Below are 23,068 nucleotides of genomic sequence, written 5' to 3' on the forward strand. Positions count from 1 at the left end.
GTGAGGGAAGGAGAGGGTGGGATGAACTGAGAGAACAGCATTGAAAAATATATATTGCCATATGTAAAATAGGTAGCCAGTGGGAATTTGCTGGATGCTGCAGGGAGATCAAATCCAATGCTCTGTGACAATTTAGAGGGGTGTGATGGGGTGGGTGGTGGGAGGGAGGTTCAAGAGGGAGGGGACATATGTATACCTATGACTGATTCATGTTTATGTGTGGTGGAAACCAACACAATATTGTAATTGTCCTCCAATTAAAAATACATAAATTCAAATAAATAAATAAGGCCACCATACAACTCTGGGCCAGGAGCACTGTCTTGTCACCATTGATATCTTCATGGTCTTAGTAGCTTCCCAAGTTCAAGATGATGGCCTGGATAAACATTAGAATGTTGCTTTCAATTCTTAGATTCTAAGGTTTGATGAGCTGGGAGGACTGTCCTGGCTACTTATAAAGGGACTGCCCATTCAGGTACATCAGTGGAAGGAGGAATCTCTAGACTCTGTAGCTGGTTTTCCCCAGGGTGACCTAACCATTTCTGGAGTATTATTGTTTCATTCTGAACAACTCATTTTAAAAGAAAGAGGACAAGCTAGAGAGTGACTATGTTAAAGGGGTCTACAAACCAGGTCTTTCGAATTGAAGGAAACTGTGGGTACTTAGTCCGAAGAAAAGATGACTCAGTGTTGGATGCAGGGACCCTGGGGCTCCCTTTTCTTGAGGGCTGAGGAAGTATCCTGGCTGGAGTCTGGAACTAGGCTGCCTGGGGCTGGTCCTGTGCCATGACTTACCTCCTCTGTTTTGGGCAAGTTACTTCGCGACTCTGTTCTTTGGTTTTCAATAAGTTTCCCTGTTGTTTAAAATGGGCATAATGGTAGTACCTGCGTCATAGGGTTGTTGGATTAAATAAGTTATTGTGTATAAAGCACATAGGGCAGTGCACTCGGTAAACGTTTGCTGCCATCACCATCACCATCATCACCGCCATTCTCATCACCTGCTCAGAGGTAAGATTTGGCAAATAGAAGGAAGAGCTCCAGCAGGTGGAAGAATCCAACAGAAGAGCGAGCGTCCTCTGGGGTGCTGCCCTGAGCTGAGATACTTGTGTAGGTAACCTTGACAGCATTCGAGCTCTGAATGCTTGATTGGATAACCTTGGCATTTTGAATTGCAGCCAGAGTCACACTTCCAAATTTTGGGTACTTCACAAAATTAAAATATGGGAGCCAAAGGCCCAAATGTGCATATTGGCACTGGCCTCCATAAAGAAGGTTATTTTGCCGTGCTGGGTACACTCTCCCACACAGTAACTAGAGCAGCTTCTGGCTGCTCTTCAGGGCCATAGTCTGGCATCCAGACTGCAGCCACATCATGCTTCAATGTGGGGAATCTATTTGAATGTCTGCAGGAGGTTTAAAGGGCAGCAAATTCTTTGCCACCCTGAGAACTGGCCTTGTGATGGTGTGAGGTGAGCTGAGGGCACCAACCTTAGACAGGTGGGCAGCACTTTAGCTAAAAAAGATTTAAAAGTAGCTCAGTCAAACATGTCAACTGATAAGTAAAGAGAGACTATTACCAATAGAGCATCCTGAAAGAATGTCATCCAGGACAGGGTTTGATTTGAGGTTGGATGAAAAGAAAAAACCTTAGAATTTTAGAGATGGAAGAAAATTAAAACGTTTATGATAAAGTAATGATGGTGAGGGTGATTTTGATGATAGTACCTACTAGTTATTGAGCGTTCGAATGTGCCAGGAACTGCACTAGGCACTCCCTCCAGTTCTTAAAATAGCCCTGCAAGCTAAGTATTAGTCTGCATAGTCTATGTATCTGGATGAGGCACACTGAGTCTCCACAGTGTTAAACGTGAAGGTTCAAGGTCACATTTTCAGGAAGATTTAGGTCTGAGGCTATTAGAATACAGCTTATTCTCTGACCCACGATACAACCCTTCCTTCAGTTGAGGGTTCTCATTTTTCAAGTGACAAAATGGAAACCAAATAGGTGAAATGACTTAGCAGTGAATTTATGTTCAAGTTCTAATTGGAACTCAGATCTGATTCATTGTCCGGGGCTCCTTCTTCAGCTGGTTGTTCATGCTATGAGGGATACAGTATGAGGCTCAGGGAATTCCTACCCTCAGGAGGTTAAACTTTAGATGGAGCAAGCAGATGTGTACATCAATATCAACAATGCAAAGTGAAGGAAGGATATCAGAGGGAGAGAAAAGGAACCGTGAGAGTTCAAGGAGGCGAAGATTATGTTCGACTTAGACAGCGATCTGTCTTTTTTTGGGGGGAGGGGAGAGGCATTCATTTACAAATATTTATTGAGCAGCTACTATGTGCCAGACACTGTACTCAGATTGTACCACAGGAGAGGGGGCATTTGAATTGTGCCTTGAAGGATGAATATGTGTTAAATGTCGTGCTCTGCAAGGTGGGTGTTGCTGGGACCTGAAATGTCACAGGCCTCTGGGAGTGGAGGGTGAAAAGGGAAAGATAACAAATTTGAAAGATGGAACAAGATGGCAAGTCTGACTCTACAAAATGATGTCCTGAGCACCTGGTGGGGGTCTGAGTGCTAGGTTGCAGAGGGCCCTCTCCCTCCTCTTTCCCTTCTTCCTAACCCCCTCTTGTCGGGTCTGGAGTCAGATTCCCCAGGTTCAAGTACTGTTTCTTCTAGCAATCCAATCTTAGACAAAACCACTTAATGCCTAGGTGCCTCCGAGGAAGCATAGAACCTCCTTCATTGATTGTTGTGAGGATTTAATGAGCTAATACATATCAATTGCTTAGAACAGTCCCAGGCCAAGTATTAGCTGTTATGAATATTGTCAGATCAATAAACAGATTTAGAAACAAGAGATATTAGAACTTGGTCCACAAGTGTTGAGCTCAGAGGGGTAACCGTAGGAGGAAAGAGGGCATACATTTCACTCTGGTTAGGTGATATGGACTCCCAGCAGGGGCAGAAGGCAGAGTCTGAAACAAGTATTAGTCATTTATATTTTTTTTCAGTGATGAGGGCAGCTAGGGCCAGACAGGTGCAGAGCCAGGGCAGGTGCCTGAGCCCAGGTCAAGAACTCTTTCTACCAGGCTCTATCCCTTTTATTCACAGGGAGAAGGAAGCAAGAAAGATTTAACCATTGGGCACAGCTTCCGTGCACAGGACGGTGGAAGAATCCAGTACGACAAGTCCTATCCCTTTGCCCCCAAAATATCTCTCAAGTCAGCGCACTCCGCTCTCTCCATCTCTTTGGCTGCCTTGACCTGGGCCTGGACCACTGCCAACACCTCCTGACTAGTCACCCCGTTTACTCTCTTGCTGCCTACAGAGACGACCCGGTCCCACTCCTGCCTAAAACTCTTCAAGGGCAAAATCCACAGCAGGCTACAGCGAGGGGACCTCCAGTTACTTCTTCGTTTATTTCCTTGCACATTTAAATGCCTCCTTCCTTTTTCAGGGCCTTTGCATATATATTTTTGGTCTCCAAGAGACACTCTTTCTAATTTCTCTTCCCCTGGACTTGTAGTCATCCTTGAGAACTCAGCTAAAACATTATCCCCTCCTCTGGGAGGCCTTCCAGGTCTTCCCGTTAAGTGCTCCTAGTTACTTTTGCTTCTTCTTCTTTTTTTTTTAACAGCTCTTCTTGGAGTTTGGAGTCCCGTAGCTGTGTGATATAGGGTCTGACCTCCGCACTAGCTTGTCTGTACCACAGGATGCATAGGGACTCTGTCTCAGACAGCACTGTATCCCCAGCGCCAGGCCACGTGGCACATGCTCAGAAAGTATTTGTGGAATGGAGGGAGGTGGTCTGCTAGAGGAGTCAGATGGTCACTGGTCCAGTCTTGTAGATGCCTTCAGATGGTTTCACTGCCTTCGTTAGCTTCAGAAATGCCCTTTGAGGCTGCTCCCCCTTTGAGGAGGCTCTGAGGTGGTAGGGTGCCAGCTCGGCAGTCATTGGTTTTCTGGGGGAAGATAAATCCTGGGCAAGGGATGGGCCGTGGTGTTCCCCACTAGGAGTCAAGAGGGGAGCCATCTGGGAGCCCCTCTCCCTCAGTGAAGCCACTGTGGACAATGGAGAGCTGCCATCTTTTATTTTTAAACTAAGATTTGAGATTCTCCAGAGATCTTCTGACCACTGCTTGTTCTGGGTAATCCAGAAGTGATTAAAGTCCCTTGGTGTCATTGGTTTTATCTCAAAGGAAGGTAGGAATCTCGTTCTTGTTCAGTTGCTCAGTTGTGTCTGACTCTTTGCAATTCCATGGACTGCAGCACTCCAGGCTTCCTTATCACTATCTCCCAGAGTTTGCTCAAACTCATGTCCTTTGAGTCGGTGATGCCATCCAACCATCTTATCCTCAGTCATCCCCTTCTCCTCCTGCCTTCAATCTTTCCCAGTATCAGGGTCTTTTTCAGTGAGTCAGTTTTTTGCATCAGGTGGCCAAAGTATTAGAGCTTCAGTTTCAGCATCAGTCCTTCCAATGAATATTCAGGATTGATTTCCTTTAGGATGGACTGATTGGGTCTCTTTGCAGTCCAAGGGACTCTCAAGAGTCTTCTCCAACACCATAGTTCAAAAGCATCAATTCTTTGGTGCTCAGCATTCTTTATGGTCCAAGTCTCACATCCATACATGACTACTGGAAAACCCATAGCCTTGACTAGATGGACCTTTGTTGGCAAAGTAATGTCTCTGCTTTTTAATACATTGTCTAGGTTTGTTATACCTTTTCTTCCAAGGAGTAGGCTGTGGTCACCATCTGCAGTGATTTTGGAGCCCAAGAAAATAAAGTCTCACTATTTCCATTGTTTCTCCATGTATTTGCCATGAAGTGATGGGACCAGATGCCATGATCTTAGTTTTTGAATGTTGAGTTTTAAACCAGCTTTTTCACTGTCCTCCTTCACCTTCATCAAGAGGCTTTTGAGTTCCTCTTCACTTTCTGCCATAAGGGTGGTGTCATCTGCATATCTGAGATTATTGATACTTCTCCCGGCAATCTTGATTCCAGCTTGTGCTTCATCCAGTCCAGCATTTCTCTTGTTGTGCTCTGCATTTAAGTTAAATAAGCAGGGTGACAATATACAGTCTTGCCATAATCCTTTACCAATTTTGAGCCAGTCTGTTCCATGTCTGGTTCTAACTGTTGCTTCTTGACCTGCATACAGATTTCTCAGGAGGCAGGTCGGGTGGTCTGGTATTTGTATCTCTTTCAGAATTTTCCACAGTTTGTTGTGATCTACACAGTCAAAGGCTTTAGCATAGTCAGTGAAGCAGAAGTAGCTGTTTTTCTGGAACTCAGTTGCTTTTTCGATGATCCAACAGATGTTGGCAATTTGATCTCTGATTCCTCTGCCTTTTCTAAATCCAGCTTGAACATCTGGAAGTTCTCAGTTCACATACTGTTGAAGCCTAGTTTGGAGAATTTTCTGCATTACTTTGCTAGCATGTGAAATGAATGGAAACCTGGAAGTAGCCAAAACCCAAGCTCTCAATTTGGCCCGGGGCTTCAGTGATAATGGCTGCAAAATAGCTTTTCTGAATTAAAAGTAATATGATACATTTTTATTTCTCATTTGCTTTTAGCCCAGAAGGCTCTTTGTTCTGGATAAACCCATCAAGGTAAGTGCTTTTAATTCTGGGTTTCTATGGGATTCTCCTCCTGCCTGCTCTGGCTCCCCTGCAGTCCATTCTTAACTTGGCAGGTGGTGACACAGCTCTGGTCACAGGTGGAGGGGAAGGGTCTCAGGAGTCTGGACTGTATTCCTCCAGCCCCTTAGTCTTGTCTCTCTAGAGCCATGACTCATGTTTTGTCCTTGCTTTTTATCAAGTATCTATCTCTTCAGGTAGTCTTGTTCGGAGAACATTCCTGCCTTGCTTATAAAAAAAATCAGGGTAGCTATTGTCCATTATGCTACCCACCACATGTTGTATAAAGACCCTTGCAAGAAATTTCATTGTGATAAAGGATCAGGAAAAAAGTTTGGGTCTCCTGATGAACTAGTGTGTGGTGTGGTAGTATTGTTATCATTGGTCTTGAGGACTCTGCAAGCCTTGGTTTTCAATCTTTGGCTTGGTTGCCAGGAAGCTCAGAGCAAAGTGTTATGTTCAACTGCTTGAACTTTCCTTGACCTTCATTTTTGAAACAATTTCTCCCCTGGTATTAAATCTTGGCTTTTATGCTTACATGTCATATGACTTTGGCAATTTGCTCAAACCCACTCAACCAGTATCTCAGTCAGAAAAATAAAGGTAAAATTTTTATTCTCCCAGAGTGGCTCAGATGATCAAGGTCATGTGAACATGCCTACTGAGTGACTAAAATGTTTGTTTCTTCTTGCTTCATTTTTATTCTTGTATTTTTTTTCCTATTTATTGTAACCATACTTTCTTAATCATAAACTATTTCAAGCACTTTTTGAAGAGATGGGTTTTAAAGCATGTTTCTTTTTTATCATGCTGTTCATACCTTACCACCTTATTTGTTCAACTGAAGTGTATTGTTTCCTGGATTCCCCTTCTTTTCCCTCTTCTGGAAGGTCCCCACCCTGGAGAGGCTCTCACAGGGAGTGTGGACGCGTCAGTATGTGCGTGGTGAAAGTGGCTTCTAATTACAGTTGGTTGAGCTTCTTACTGGTTTACAGACCCTCGGATTTCCTGTGTCTGTCACTGCTGACCTTTGTAGCAACTCAGATTCTTCTCATTTAGCCAAAGAGATCATTCCTGGACATGTGAACCGTTTTGTTTAAAGACTACGACTTGCTACAGTAATTTTCATCTTAGAAAGCTCTTTTGTGTATGCTACGTATATTTAGGCTTCAAAGCCACCCTCATGGTAGGTTTCTTATTGTTGTTGTTCTTATTATCTCTGACTTTTCAGAGGAGAAAATTCAAGATTCAGAGAGGGGAAATGTCCTCTCACAGTCACCCAGCTAGTAAGCGGCAGACCCAGGATGCAGATTTATGGCTTAGCATCAACCCCACTTTGTCGCTCCATTTTTCTCCTTCTCTCCCTGTGAGGGACCCCTGGATGGGCTGAGTGCGGGGGACTGCCCACGGGAGGGGAGATCTAGGTGGCGTCAGGCGCATCCCCTCCTGTTCAGCTACAGCAGCGTCACTTGCATTCATTTACAAATGAGCGATTTTTTTAAACAAAATTTTAAATGACATACCAGAAAAAGAATTTGGAAATCCCCCCGTTTGGGACTGCCTCCTTTTCTAAAAATGTTTGTCATTTTTTCTCATTTCTTAGAAACCCAGAAGTTGGTGGCAGCAGCATTCAGAAGGGCTGGTGGCTTCCGAGATGGTTTAACAATGGGTAAGGTGGTTGTGTAGTGATCTGTTTATCCACCCAATGCTATAGAGTCCAGATAGAATGGTTTCACAGCCATGACCTCAGTCATTTGTATTTCTGGCTTATTGGAAACACACGAGGCCTCTATTTCATGGTTGGGACTGGGCCGTTAAGTTTGGCGGTCATGTTTTTATTTTTTCCCCATTTAACTTGAGGGTGAATGAAGTTCAGGCTAAAGTTGGGATTGCAGGAAAGCCTATCATAAACTAAAATGTTTTTATGAGGACTGTTTTATTAGTTTTCCCTCCTCTTGAAATAACCTGATGGTTATTGGGTCGTTAAATTGCTAACTGTGCTGACCTGGAAGGATAATAAGCAAGCTGAGTCCTGCACCATTTCAACAAAAGTAGGTCTTTATGAATAAACGTTTAGCATCATGAACCTTTCTCCAGACATTCACTTAGTGCAGGTGTTCTCTGCCGTGGAACCATTTTTATAAGGTCCTCAGCCACCATCCTGATACCATAGGCCAGCCTTCTTGCCTTCCTCAGCTTATTTTTCCCTTTGTATGTGTGACCCGCAGTTACCATGAAGAAGATGGAGACATAAACGAAGAAAAGGAACAAAGAAACGAAGACGAAAGCAAGCTTAAGCTATCGGACTGGTTCAACCCATTGTAAGAAAAGAAGTGTCGCCCTGTTTCCAGTAAATCCATAGCTCAGCATAAAGGGGCGGGGGCTATGGAGGCAACAGTGCCATGGAGAACAGCCCTGACTAGGGGGACAGAGACTTAGCATCTATTAGACCTTTACACCAGAGAAGGCATTGGCACCCCACTCCAGTACTCTTGCCTGGAAAATCCCATGGACGGAGGAGCCTGGTAGGCTGCAGTCCATGGGGTCGCTAAGAGTCGGACACGACTGAGCGACTTCACTTTCACTTTTCACTTTCATGCATTGGAGAAGGAAATGGCAACCCACTCCAGTGTTCTTGCCTGGAGAATCCCAGGGATGGTGGAGCCTGATGGGCTGCCGTCTATGGGGTCGCACAGAGTCGGACACGACTGAAGCAACTTAGCAGCAGCTGCAGCAGCAACAGCAGACCTTTACACCAGATTAGATGAGAAACTTGAGAGGCTGGTTGTCTTATTTGTTTGAGCAATAACTACAATGATTCTGACAGCAGTCAGCCAATGGCAGTGGAAGAATCACAATATACTGGGGCTGGAAGGGGGTCTCATAGGCCACGGGGTATTATGGAAAGCTACAAAGCTAGAGTCAGAGCAAGAAAATTCTGAGATTCAGTTAACTCATCTGTAAAATGGCAGTGATGTTACAGAAGCTCATAGGGCCATGCGTACATCCTTTAAACAAGCATACAACAAATGTTTGTCAAACACCCATTATATGCTAGCTGGTGTTTTACAAACTACTGGCCACTATCCATTAATGTGTTCAGAAACTAGCTGACTGGGTTTAAAGCAGCCTTTTAAAAATTGAAATCAATAGAAAATCAGGGCATCACCTGAGGAAGGATAGGTATTGTTAAGTGGATTTTTGCCTCTTACATATGTGTATGTCCATGTGTTTTTGACATGAGATGTATTTCTTACTGTGAATCATGGTAAAAAATTCTGTACTAGGCATTGTGTTAGGTATAGGAGACAGGAAAAATCAATCAGCATGGTTCATCAAGAAGTTCATGGTCCTGTAGGGGCTCTAGATGTGTAACTAGTGTTTGCCAAGATTGATTAAGGAGCTGTGAGCAACCTGACTTAGAAGGCTGTGGTTTGGGGAGCAGGGAGGTGGGAGCTGTCCAGGATGACCATGAGTCCTGAGAGACCAGTGGGTGGTGGTGCCACTGACCAGGAAAGTGTCTGGGAGTGGTGAAAGGGAGGGGTGATGAGCTCAACTAGGGATGCGTATGGATTCAGCAACTTGTGGGGCAACTGGACAGAGATTCATAGGGTGCCTATCTTAGTCATTCAGGCTGCTATAACAAAATACCATAGACTGGATGGCTTATAAACAACAAATATGTATTTCCTACAGTTCTGGAGGCTGGGGAGTCCAAGATCAAGGCCCCAGACGGGGTGGTGGTGTCTGATGAGGACCCACTTCCTAGTATATTCATGACGGTGTTCTCACCTTGCTCTCACGTGCCAGAAGGGGAGAGGGAGCTCTCAGGGGTCTCTTTTCTAAGGGCACTAATCCCATTCATGAGGGCTCCACCCTCATGTCCTAATCCTCTCCCTAAGGCTCCACCCCTTAGGTTTCAACACATGAATTTTGGGGGACACAACAGTCAGTCTGTAGCAGTGCCCCTAAGTGTGGCAGAAGATAGGTGGTGGAGATGTGGGAAGAGGAGCCTTCAGCGTACAGGTGGCAATGGGATCTGCAGGCCTGGATGAGGCACCAGGCCGATGTCTGACATCAGCATTGAAAGGGCCAGTGCAGGGAGAGAAGTCTGAAAAGCAGCAGGGGTGGCCATAGAGGTAGGAGGAGGATCAGGGGAGAACAGCAGCTATCACAGCATGAGGGATCTTGGTTCTGCAAAGACTGAATGTGTTCTGGCAAGTTCTTTTATTTTGGGACAAAGGATCCATGCCAGTGTCAAAGGATGGGAATTTTGCTCCCTCCCCCCAAGGTATCATTTAAGGAGCTGGACAACAGGGTAGCCCTCTATGGTATGCTAAACCATTCCTGGAAATGGAAGAATATGGAAGCACTGTGGTTTGATAAGCCCCTTAGGTATATGTGTGTGTGTGTGTGTGTGTGTGTGTGTGTGTGTGAGGTGGGTGAGAGCCCCCCAGTGGCCAGTTGGATGAGCTAGCGATATAGTCGCCATGCTTACTTCAAAGGAGGGTGGTACACTTTCACTGTGGTACTTCTGCTTTGCTGAGTGGGACCTGGAGGCGGGGGCTGGGGCTGGGTTACTCCGGTCAGAGAAGAGAAGCAGATTACAACCAGCAGTGGTCACTCTCTCCACCGCCCTCCAAATGAATGACAAGCAGATATTTAAAGAATATTGATTTGTAGTGACGCCAAATCTAAGCCTTCTAAGGGCACTAAAGTATATTTCTTGCATAAATGAATGAAAAATGAACAACTGGATTCACAGATGACATATTTATAGAAATGTATCCTTTTCTATAAACTACCAGAAGCATGGTAAGTATATTGTAGATACATTTTTTTATATCAATATCTCTTCAATATATATATATATCAATATCAATATCTCTTAGCCTCATATCATCACATTCTCTTAATTTGCCTCCTACTTTCTCAGTCTCTTTAATGGGGCCTCTTCCCAAGCCTCAAATATTAGCTTCTGGAGGTTGAGTCCAGTATCCTCATCTCTTTTCTTTATACTATCTTCCAATGTGCTCTCATCCATTTCCATGGCGTTAGACACCATCCATGGGAGAATGACTCCCACATTTACATCTTAAGTCCAAAGGTTTTCTCTGAGCCCCCACTTATGTCTAACTGTCTGTGTGTCTCACAGAGTTTTTGATTCACCCCACCCCCGTTCTTCTCATTCCTATTTAAGTCAGAATCCAGGAGACCTCTCCAATTCATCCTTCACTCTTTCCTTCATCCATCCTACAGTCTAATCCATTAGCACGTTCTGTTAATTCTTCCTCCAAAATTCTTCCTACATCATCTCTTTCTTGCCACCCCACAGCTCTTGTCTTTGTCCTGCTGCCTGGAAGGGGTCCAGTAAAGAACATGCTGTACGCATGCTACATCTTTCGTGAACTGCTGCCTGATTCATAGAATTTTAATACTTCCTCTGCCCAGCCCCTGGGGACCACAGTGTTCCCATTAAGTATATGCACATGCTCAATCAAGTCTGACTCTATGACCCCATGGACTATAGCCTGCCAGGCTCTTCTGTCCATGGAGTTTTCCAGGTTAGAATACTGGAATGGGTTGCCATTTTCTACTCTAGGGGGTCTTCCCATCCCAGGGATCTAATCTGCATTTCCTGCATGGCAGGCAGATTCTTTACCAAGGAAGGCACCTGGGAAGCCCATAAATAAGTACGTATGATGTTCAGTTCAGTTCAGTTCAGTCGCTCAGTTGTGTCTGACTCTTTGCGACCCCATGAATCGCAGCACGCCAGGCCTCCCTGTCCATCACCAACTCCCAGAGTTTACTCAGACTCATGTCCATCGAGTCAGTGATGCCATCTAGCCATCTCATCCTCTGTTGTCCCCTTCTCCTCCTGCCCCCAATCCCTCCCAGCATCAGAGTCTTTTCCAGTGAGTCAACTCTTCGCATTGGATAGACTTTGGTGTTTTGTTTTGTTTTGGTTAAATTTCATAAGCAAAACTAAGGTATTGTAGATACAGTTTTAAGCAAAGCTGAGGTACCATAGATACAATTTTGCCTTTTGTCTGTTGAGAAGTTTGAGTGAGGTTGGTGTAAATTATAAAATTATGTCTACATTCATTTGACTGTATATGGCTTCCAATTATTTGTATAATTGGTTTTGGAGATGTCAGGAGAAGTCAGTTTCCCCAAGGGAAACTGGGCGGGTTCCGTGAAACATGAACTGTCTTCGATCCCTGGGAATCGCTTTCTGCTTCTTCTGGCTTTGGATTTGACTTGTTTGGATATCTCATACTAGTGGAATCACAGAACGTTTCTCCTTTTTTGGTCTGGTTTATTTCACTTAATATAATGACCATAAGGTTCGTCCACATTGTAGCATTGTCAGAATTACCAACTTTGAAGGGCCGAATCAGATTCCATTGTGTGTCTACCACAGTTCATTTATGGAATTGGCTGTCCATGGACACTTAGATTGCTTCTGTTTGTTGGCCAGTGTGAATCATGCTGCTGTGACTGTGACTGCAGAAATATGCATTTTTTGAGCCCCCTTTTCCAAGCCTTTTGGGTACACAGCATGAATTAAAATTGAAATATCTGTTTATTCCATGTATTAGTTTTGGAGTAATTTCTGTAATGTCTTGTGCAGTGTCAGAACCATTTCAGTTTATCTTTTTGTATGGTAGAATACTGTTCAAGCTTTAGAATATACCCTGTGTTGCATATTCATTCACCCACCGATGGACACTTGAATGGGTTCTACCTTTGGGCTATTGTGAATAAGGTCCCTATGAATATTTGTGTACCAGTTTTTGTTTGAATTATTAACAACTACATAGTACTATATATGAAAGAAACATAAGATGTAAATGCTACCAGATACCTAGGTAGGTGTATGTTTGGGTTATGGAGGCCCATCTGTGTTGTGGGGAACCTTTGGCCTGTACTTGGGGAACGCGACAAGCGGAGCTAACGCAGCAGCTGTGCTGCTTGGAAAGAAGGCATCTGGGCAGTTTTCCGTCTTCCCTGGTACTTTTCCCTCCTTCTAGAGCCCCATCTTGGTGACCTTGGACATCTTGTGGTCTTACATACGTGTCGCTTGCCTGCTGTCACTTCTTTTTTTTTTTTTTCTGGGGTGGGGTAGGAGAGGTTCATCCAGGAAGCTGATCTCAAGCATCCTCCCACCCCCTCGTCCTCCCCTTGGCCTGCCTTTTCAGCCTGTCATCTGGCTTCCTAGTCAGGGTCGCTGATGTGTGGGAATGGCCAGTGGAATTTAATAATTAACAGCTGGGAAATAGAAAATTTTAATTTTTAATGAAACATTAATTTTTAATATTACTACATTTTTTTTTCCCTTGCTCAGAGCAATCTTCCCCATCAAGTAACCAAACTGGACATTGGTGTCCTGACTCAGTCCTTTCTAGAAGGTGTGGAACTGAGTGGTCGTGCAGTGGAGGAGTGGCAGGCGGCAGGCTGGCCACTGTCAGGACTTTGAGACCCTCAAGGGGTAGGCAGGTCTCATTCCCCTGATCTCGGAGCTCAGCGAGGGGCCTGGCAGGGAGTAGGGACTTAGCAGAAGTGCCTGGAGGAGTTTAGTGCCTTGGTCTGACCCCTCCTGTTGATTAAGTGGTAGTTCGCTTCTCCTGCTCTCCAACCCCCTACTTTCTTTATTTGTGAAATGAGGGTTATGACAGCACCCACTCTAGAAGGTAGCTGTGAGTATTCAATGAAAGAATGAAAGTCAAGGATTGAGCCCCAATGCCTGGAAGTGTTAAATAAGAATACCATCCTTTTCTCCTTTTCTTCCTCCCCTTTCTCTTCTCTTTCTTAAAAATATTACCTTCTCCCCAAATGTTCAGCTCCCACGCAGCTGGATGGCTTAGCTAATGGGTTGGGTCAGCACAGCTAAGAGATCCCTGACAGGCTTCACTAAGAACGGCAATGGATGGGATGACAATATATGGGAGGGTTTACATTCAGAAATAGTGGTTATAGAATGATAAGCCTGTGTGTGTGTGTGTGTGTGTGTGTGGTTTTTCTGGTTTGAAACCTAGTCATTTAACAAAGCTGGGGGTTTTATGTGACTAAAAGCATCCCATAAGCTTCTAAAAACAAAATACAAAAGCTCATTTCTCATCTGTACTGATAAAAATGCTGAAGTATCTAAGTTGAATGGAAATGATGACAAACCTGGTTTTTAACCCCAGTTCGTCAGCCTAGCAAGTAAATATCCAACACAATGAGCAATAGATGTAGTGGTTCAGAGCATGGACTTACTGAGTCAGACTGTCTGGGTTCAGATTCCAGCCTGACTCCATAGCTGCTGTGTGACCTCCAATGAGTTATTTAACTGTTCTGTGCTGCAGTTTCTGCTTTGATAAAATGGGAATCAAAATAGCAGCTTCCTCTGAAGGGTGAAGCCCTGGGTACTGTGTTGTTCCATAGGAAGTATCCAGGGTACATTAGTTACCCCCATTAGCTGTTTGGCCTTGGACAAGTTAACAGGCTTTTCTGAGCCTTGGTTTTCTTATCTGTACAAAGAACGTAATACATGACAGGGCTTTTGCAAAGACTGCCTGAGAAAGTGTGTGTGTGTGTGTGTGTGTGAAAGTGTCTCGTGCAGGTTGGTGCAGAGTCCAAAATAGCTGCTTTCACGATTGAAGGGAAACCCAGAGCAGCTGTCCAGGGCAGCCACGCCGCTGACATACCCGGGTGTGCAGGTAGAGCTGGGCTGTGGGGTTTGAGACGAGACCTGGCGGGGAGGGCCGGCCCGGCAGTGTCCCTCCCCATCTCTGGAGGAGACTCCTTGTGTGTGGAGGAGGGAAGCAGGCCTGCCACAGGGCACCGGGACGGGGTGGGAGGGCCTGGTTGGTTCTAGAACAGGAGGACCGCAGAGCTTGGTGACGGAAGGACAGGAGGTGTGGACGAGTGTCTACTGGGGGCTGGGGTGAGGAGGGGGTGACCTGGCCTGGCCCAGCCTCCCTGGAAAAAGCTATCTTCACCCATGGCGGAGGGGCAGTGTTGTGAAAACCCACTCTTCACCCATGTATGAGGGAGAGAGGAAGTTCTCAGTGGGCCAATCTATTTGCCAACGTCTCCTCGATAGCCTCACCAAGGCCATCTGTGCACAGTCAGCAGGGGCCCGATGGGGCCACCAGGACTCTGCCCCAGTCACTGGCCCTCCCCCTGCAGTGGCTGAAGTACAAGCACACGGCGGGGCCCCTGTGTGATATGGGCTAATCTAAATGACTGTTCAGTCTCCACTTCCCGCCAGGGAAGGGCAGTCACTTGTAAACTCAAACGGGGTTGGAGCTGAGTCCCCACCCCATTCCTGCCTTAGCCTGGGCCCCAGCCGCTGCTCAGCCTTTCTGCATTTACTCTTTGCAGTTCGCTGGTTTGTCTTCTCTCTTCCATTGCTTCCTGTGTTTGTGTTGGCTTTGCCAAGTCCCTTTCAAGTGTGCTGAGTGCACAGAACACCCCCCTCCCCCGCCTCCAGCTTTGTAAAGAGGAAACGTGATCTGAGAGAGGTGACAGCTAGGGTCCCTGTGTTTCATCCCTGGCTACTGTGAGCCTGCAGGATCCTTTCTTAGTGACTGTCTGCTCCTCGTGTGTCAAATAAACGATAAAACCAGAAGCCCCATAGTCCTATACCCAGGTTACAACCAGAAATTCCTTTCTGGCAAAAGGCAGATTGAAACAGTTTCTTCCTCTTTCAGCTCTAATGTCACTGTCTTGTCCCCCTGCGTCAAGCATCAGGGCTTTCTCTGGGTCAGATGGCACCCATTGGGATAAATAACGTCAGATGCCACTGGCAGCTTAGGAAGGGGCTGGGGAGATGGGAGTGGGATATTGAAGGAAGATGAGGATAGGGGAAGCAGGAAAGGGGGACAGAGGGCATGAGCTGTACAGGTAAGACCCCCCTAGGGCCCCTGCTAAGGCAGCCCCCTGGCACCTGGGCCACCGTCTCCTGTCCCTCACCCAGAATATGCTGCAGATGTCACACTGCCAGCCGACTGTTCGGGGTTAAACTCCCGTCAGGATTCAAGGGTGGTCACCACCAGCCATGGTTGAGCCGTTTTCCATCAGATGTCTCTGCCCCACCTTAGCAAGGCCATCCTGACTCATGGACTCTGTTTTGTCACCAGTAAACGCCCCGAGGTTGTGACCATGACGAAGTGGAAGGCTCCAGTGGTGTGGGAAGGCACTTACAACAGAGCCGTCTTAGACAATTATTATGCCAAGCAGAAAATTACCGTCGGCCTGACGGTTTTCGCCGTCGGAAGGTAGGTGTTGCTAATAAAAGTAACCTTGACTTTTCCTTTGTCCCACTGTCAGAAGGTTGGTGAGGGGCTCCCTGGGCTCATGGAGGCTGTTCATGGACGTGTCTGATTCATTAGACAGGAGAATGGAGTAATAGGACTGTTTGAGGCTCCTTTTTGCTGAGGCCCCAGGAGGCTGAGAGCAAGGCAGTGGATGGGGAGTGGACAGCTTCCCACCTGAGCGAGGCCTCGGTTGCAGGTTAGAGTGTCTGCCATACTCACTGAGCCCTGGAGTTTCCAGCACACCCAGAGCCGCCTCCACCCTGACCTCCACGGCCCTCTCTGGGAATTCCAAAAATGCCAGCTATTAGACAGCCCGAACGTGTGTCATTGTTTCTCCCACACGCTCAAGACCCCAGACTGAGAACCAAGGACAGAAGTGACTAAGCGCGGAGCTTCCCCACGTCAGCCTGGCTGACCGCTCCTCCCGGGCTTCCTCAGCTGCCTCTGCCCTCCTCCTCCTAGAGGCTTTGGCCCCCGGAGGTCTGGCTAGCCAGAACTTCCTCTTCCAGAGGTTGGATGGGTTCCTGTTTCTGCTTCCATTTCCTTGTTTAGAACGACATTTCTCCCCAAATTGCAATCATTCTTACTTAAAAGTCGGAGCTGTGATATTAGTTTAAAATATAACCCATTTTGTTCTTTTGGAGAAATTTTTTTTTTTTTTTCTTTATCAAAACGAAAGCAAAAGTTCCCTTTTCCTATTAGCCTCCTCCCCGCAGCCCCCCTCCATGGGCCTTCCCATCTGTATCTTTTCCGAGCGCCACATGGGAAGTTGTCTGCTCGCTTGTACAGACAGCGGTGAAGGCCCAGGTTGATCTGAGTGAGGATCTGCGTGTCTTCACTCCCAAGATCGTCCCCAGCCCAGAGCCCAGAAGCCATCGCCCTCACCATACTGGTCAAGTCCTGATGTCACCACCTGTGCCTGTCCCAGGGGCATCTCTGATGGAGAAGGGTGACTCTGGAGTTTTGACATTTTTACTGAAAGAATCTGTACTGTTATGAGTCTGGAGCAGATGCTTAGCTCACCTCATGCTTTGGTATGAGAGGCTACAAGCCAGCTACCCTGTAGACTGATTTACTCCTGATGTTTCCACGAAGAACAGAATGTGGCCTGCGGCTCCGCAATGGCTTCAGCCTTGTATCCGCAGCTTCACAGAACTAAGCAGTAAATTGTACACCGAGGTGAAAACCCTGAGCTCTCCTCTTGGAGGCAGGAGGGGATTGCTTGTACTCTGCAGCAGTAAATCCTCCCAAGAGTGGATTTGGACTTTAAGGGGGTGTGATGTTTGGTTTGTTTTCAAATAACAATGCCTGGAGCCAATTGCAATGCTTTCATCTCTAAATAATGTTAAACCTCACAAGGGCCCCCTCCCCTCCCCCTAGGATTGTCTCCCAAGCTTCAGGGCACAATAGATTTTTTTCAGAGCCATGGCAAAGTCCCTCTTTCTATTGCTCAGATATATTCTCTCCGTTTAAAGAATCACTACTGTAAACCCCGGGGTTTTTCCAGAGACCAGTATTAAAACCACAGTTTATTTTTGTAGAAATGAACAGGAATCCAAACTACGACTAAGGAGCAAAAACAAATGCCAGTTATTATTACTCACAAAATGTCATAACTGGCCGTGAGTATGATCAGCAAATTAAACTTAGTCCACATTCGCTGAGCGTGAGTCTGGGGGTGATGCAGTTGTGTTAAGCCAACTCCTCTCCTTCTCTATCATCCCCACGTTGTCACGTGATAGTGTGTAGCTTGGCTCGCAAAAGACATGAACGTGTTTTTTGAATGAATAAGTAAATAGCTAAAATACCACATCTATTAGAAGGCCCCAAGTCCAAAACACTGACCACACAAACTGCTGGCAAAAATATTGAGCAAGAAGAGCTCTGATTCACTGCTGGCGAGAAGGCAAGATGGTTCTGCTGCTTTGGGAGGCAGTTCAGCGGGTTCTTATAAAGCTAAACATATTCTTATCATACAGTCTAGCAATTGCATCCTTGGTGTTCACCAAAAAAAGGTGAAACTCCAGATCCACACAAAACTTGCATACAGATGTTTATAGCAGCTTTATTCATAGTTTCTAAAACTTAGAAATAACTAAGATGTCCTTTAGTAGGTGAATGGATTAATAAACTGTGGCACATCTAGGTGGTAGAATATATTACCAGTGCAAAAAACACAAAATCTATCAAGCCATGGAAGAGATAGAGGAAACTTAAATGCATATTACTAAGTAAAAGAAACCCATCTGAAAAGACTACCTGCTGTCAGATTCCAACCTTGTAACATTCTGGAAAAGGCAAAACTATGGAGACAGTAAAAAGATCAGTAGTTGCCAAGGGTCGGCAAAGGGGAGTGGATGAATAGTCAGAACACGGAATTTTCAGGGTAGTGAAAATACTCGGTATGATATCATATACAGTGAAAAATACTTGTCATTATATATTTGTTGAAACCCATAGAATATACGCAACCAGGAGTGAACTTTAATGTAAATGGTGGGTTTGGTGTGATAATGATGTGTCGGTCTGGGTTCATAAACTGCAGTGGGTGCTGGACACTGATAGAGGGGGAAGCTGTGGGAAGGAGTAGGAAGCATGCGGGTATATGAGAACTCTGCAGTTTCAGCTCCATATTGCTGTAAGCCTAAAAATGTTCTAATAATTAAAACCTATTAGAAAAGGAAATGAGATAGTTAAAATAAGTTTAAATCAGAGGTTATTTGCTCTGGTATTTGGATGGGTCTGACAATGGTTGTAGCTGGATAATGTATTGGTGTTTGGGGTAACCACTGGAAAACTCTTAAAGTGAATGTGTAATGTGGAGGGATATCCATGTCCCATAACCCATTCTGTGGGTCCCAGAGAAGGAGAAGAGAATGGCGATGGTTAGTCTTAGGGCATCCCCAGTGGACCTAAGGGGCATGTCACCCTTTCATCTGGTAGGGCAGGATACTGTTGGAGTGGATGTTGGGGTTTCTGAGAGATGCCTGAGAACTAGCGCCCCCTGATGTTGATCGAAGGGTACGACCTTCCAGTTATAAAATGAGCAAGTTCTGAGGATCTGACGTAAAACATTGTGATTATTGTTAATAATATTGTTTTATATACTTATAAAGTTATTCAGATAATAAATCTCAAATCTTCTACCCCAAAAAGAAATGATGATTATGTGATGAGATGAAGGTGTTAACCAATGCTACAGTGGTGGTAATTTTGTGATATATGTGTGCTGTGTGCTCAGCCACTTCAGTCATGTCTGACTCTTTGTGATTCTATGGACTGTAGCCCACCAGGCTCCTCTGTCCATGGTATTCTCCAGGCAGGAATACTGGGGTGGATTGCCATGCCCTCCTCCAGGGGATCTTCCTGACCCAGGCGTTGAACCCACATCTCCTGTGTCTCTTGCATCGCAGGCAGATTCTGTACCCACTGAGCCATCTGGGAAGCCCTTTTGTAATATATGAATATACCAAATCAACACTTGGCACACCTTAAGCTTAAACTGTGCTATATGTCAATTATATCTCAATAAAACAGTATGAAAAAAGGACTAACACACTTCCGCCTACCCAAAGTCTGGAACCAACTGATAAATAAGACAAAAGGATAAGTAAGGTAGATGGTAGTGATGATCATCTTCAGTACAGTTAAAGCTGATATTGAAGAATATGGGTTATAAAACTGAAGGCCCTGAGCCTCCTGATGTTGAACCACAGAATTAGAAAGACGTAGGCATCCCTCATCCATAGCACGAGAAACTGCAGGTGTCTGGATGTTGGAGAAGGGCCTGTATCATTTAGCTACACTGCAGGGCCCAGAGCAGTTGAAAATACATGTCCTCTCCACCTGACTGGCTTCCAAGAGTGAGAGAGGAGAGGCTGGCCTGCCCAGTCACCTTCCAGAATCATCAGGTAAGTCACTTTACCTCCTCAAAGTTGAGTGACTGTATGGTGGAGAGTGGCCAGAAATAATAGTACAGCAATGGACTTACCTTGATGAGAACAGCATGTCGTCTCCTGCAGAAATCCCAGGGTGTGTGTTCAGTTGCTCAGTCATGTCCAACTCTTTGAGACCCCTATGGACTGTAGCCTGCCAGGCTCCTCCGTCCATGGAATTTTCCAGGCAAGAATATTAGAGTAGGTTGCCATTTCCTCCTCCAGGGGATCTTCCCAGGGATCAAACCCGCATCTCCCTTGTCTCCCTCATCTCCTGCATTGCAGGCCAAGTCTTTACCCACTGGAGAAGCCTGCAGAAATCCCAGAGGTTACATTTATCCCATTCTTCTTTGTTTCAGATACATTGAGCATTACTTGGAGGAGTTCTTAACGTCTGCTAATAAGCACTTCATGGTTGGCCACCCAGTCATCTTTTATATCATGGTGGATGATGTCTCCAGGATGCCTTTGATAGAGTTGGGTCCTCTGCGCTCCTTCAAAGTGTTTAAGATCAAGCCTGAGAAGAGGTGGCAGGACATCAGCATGATGCGCATGAAGACTATTGGGGAGCACATTGTGGCCCATATCCAGCATGAGGTTGACTTCCTTTTCTGCATGGACGTGGACCAGGTCTTCCAAGACAAGTTTGGGGTGGAGACCCTGGGCGAGTCGGTGGCCCAGCTACAAGCCTGGTGGTACAAGGCAGATCCCAATGACTTCACCTACGAGAGGCGGAAGGAGTCTGCAGCATACATTCCCTTCGGCGAAGGGGATTTTTATTACCACGCAGCCATTTTTGGGGGAACACCCACTCAGGTCCTTAACATCACCCAGGAATGCTTCAAAGGAATCCTCAAGGACAAGAAAAATGACATAGAAGCCCAATGGCATGATGAAAGCCATCTAAACAAGTATTTCCTTCTCAACAAACCTACTAAAATCTTATCCCCGGAATACTGCTGGGATTATCACATAGGCCTACCTGCGGATATTAAGCTTGTCAAGATGTCTTGGCAGACAAAAGAGTATAATGTGGTTAGAAATAATGTCTGACTTTGTGCCAGTACATTTCTGAATTTGAGAGAGTATTATTCTGGCTACTTCCTCAGAAAAGTAACACTTAATTTTAACTTAAAAAAAAATACTAACAAAAGATCAACACAGCAAATACATATTATTTCTCCTTGTAACTTTGAGCCTTGTAATACGGGAGAATGAACCTGTGGTAATCAGATGTAAATTCCCAGTGATTTCTTACCTATTTTCGGTTGTGGGGGCGGGGAATGGGTACACCATCAGTTGAACCAAAAAAAAAAATTGTCATAGACAAAGAAAAAGCCAGAAACATTCTATATGTGCCAATTGACTTACTGGAGAGAAGTATGCAAAGGGAAGTGTTTGGCAACAAGATAATGATTGTGAGGGGCTGTCCTCTTGATTTCTGTGTCTTCCTGTCTCTGCTGGGTCTGAAGCAACACAGAGTTGCTTTTGCAGCAGGAGAACTCTTAGTAGGGTACAGTCTACCTTGGCGATCCTCAAATGGATCAATTTCCTTTCCTTATCAGGATATTGGCTTCTGTGCCAAGACTAGTCAAGATTCCCAGTGCATATGGTGAAGATGTTGGGAGTCACAGGCAATCTGAGTGAGTCAATGGGTGCTCAGCACATAATGAAAACAAAGCCTCCAAGTAAGTTGGCCATGAAATAAGCAAAGAGAGAGTTGAAAGACAGGGAGCTGATCCCTGTGGGGCATTGCCTTCTCTGAGGGGCACAGGGCATGCGGTTGGCACATAAATACAGCACGGATCCAGGCAGTGTGGGTGGTCTCCAGTCTCCTCAACCATTATGACAGCCAGAGCAGTGTTGTCTTATAAGATGCTTCTTGTTTTGGCCAAGTCATATTCAGTATGCCGGACTCTGGAACTTGAGTCTTCAGATCCTTGGCCAGACGAAGTGGATGGTGTCCGAGGAAACCAAAACCTGCAGGGGACTGAAGAGAATTGCCAGGGGTTACATTTCCCAGACCTGGGCTTCATGACAGTCAGTTGTCAGCAAGTCCTGCCACCATCTGCCCTAACCCTCAGCCCATCAAGCCCCACGTTGCAGGGCTGACATCAAGGAACCTCTCATTTCCCCTTGCCCCATCTGCACTACTGAAGTATAACAACCAGATGTGTTTAATAAAATTGTTAGTTGATTTTATGTCAAAAGTAGAGGGGATGGCGATGGGAGATCCAGTCCTTGTGACTGAACACCTTACCATTCAATTCCTTTCTCTAAGAGAAGCTATGAAATTGTATATATTATTTAAAGTTAAGCAAGTCAGTGTAAAGGAGGCAACATTTACATATGCAGGCATGTTTATATTTTGCTCGTGTTCCAGTTTATGTCATTGCTTTTCATTTTCAAGCAATTGGCTTAAAGAGCCACCTCACTGGCTTGATGCTCAGCAGTGTGGGCTTCTTTGATAAAATGAAACCTCCGTTTTCTCTACTGTTTTACTGTGCCTCCTACTCTTCCGTTCTTGCCAAATTTTTTTACAACCCAGTAAAACAAAAGAAAACCAACAAAAATTCTGAAGAAGTGGGCTTGTAAAAGAAAAGGGAGATCAAAGGTCAGTTAGGACTCTTGCTTCTGTATAATTCAAGTTTTTGGGGATCCATTCTGGACTAGGGAGAGTTCATGGTTTAAGTCTGAAAGCAAAGAAATGACGTTTCTTCAAAGATCAGAGAAAAGGAATGAAGTTTCCTTTTGAAGGGATCTTGATTTTTTTTTAATTCACTTAAAATCCAAATGGACAAACTCAAAAATCAATAGTTCAATGTTAAAAAACTAAAATAAAATTCCTGATTTACAATTAAATAAATTATTTTCTCAATATATTCTGGTCTTTGTCATGGATTGTACATTTTCTCTCAAAGATGTTCAGGACTGTCAGTAACAGAATTTTAAATACTTAGACTTTAAAAAGTCATTGGGTCCTAAAAAATGTGTGCACTGTCACAAAGATAGAAAGAACATGGTTGAGATTTGCTAACTTTTATAACAACAAATGCTCATATAGAACTTTCCAAAGTGATGCACTGAAGTAATTAAGTGCCAGTAGGATTAGGCTTCGGAGAAGGCAATGGTACTCCAGTCCAGTACTCTTGCCTGGAAAATC

The 23,068-nt window shown here is 45.1% G+C and overlaps 1 protein-coding gene across 25 annotated transcripts in view; it reads left to right on the forward strand.

The window, feature by feature from the left end:
- GGTA1 (glycoprotein alpha-galactosyltransferase 1 (inactive)) overlaps window positions 1-22,785 on the forward strand; it is a 78,596-nt gene extending 55,811 nt beyond the window's left edge. For 14 of the 25 annotated variants that reach the window (XM_086325447.1, XM_086325446.1, XM_086325454.1 and 11 more), the window contains 5 exons: window positions 5,601-5,636; window positions 7,267-7,332; window positions 7,892-7,984; window positions 15,794-15,931; window positions 20,265-22,785. In XM_086325447.1, coding sequence (XP_086181573.1) covers window positions 5,601-5,636; window positions 7,267-7,332; window positions 7,892-7,984; window positions 15,794-15,931; window positions 20,265-20,958 — 1,027 coding nt within the window. In that variant the 3' untranslated portion in view covers window positions 20,959-22,785. Of the gene's footprint in view, window positions 1-3,127; window positions 3,196-5,600; window positions 5,637-7,266; window positions 7,333-7,891; window positions 8,014-8,090; window positions 14,369-15,793; window positions 15,932-20,264 lie in introns of those variants that run through there. The other 11 variants (XM_086325448.1, XM_086325462.1, XM_086325453.1 and 8 more) reach the window with 7 other exon arrangements.
- The last annotated feature ends 283 nt before the right edge of the window (window positions 22,786-23,068 follow it).

This window comes from Bos grunniens, chromosome 11 (genome assembly GCF_055505025.1).
Source record: "Bos grunniens cultivar Pamir isolate PY7600 chromosome 11, Bosgru_T2T1.0, whole genome shotgun sequence".
In the NCBI taxonomy this organism is placed as follows: Eukaryota; Metazoa; Chordata; class Mammalia; order Artiodactyla; family Bovidae; genus Bos; species Bos grunniens.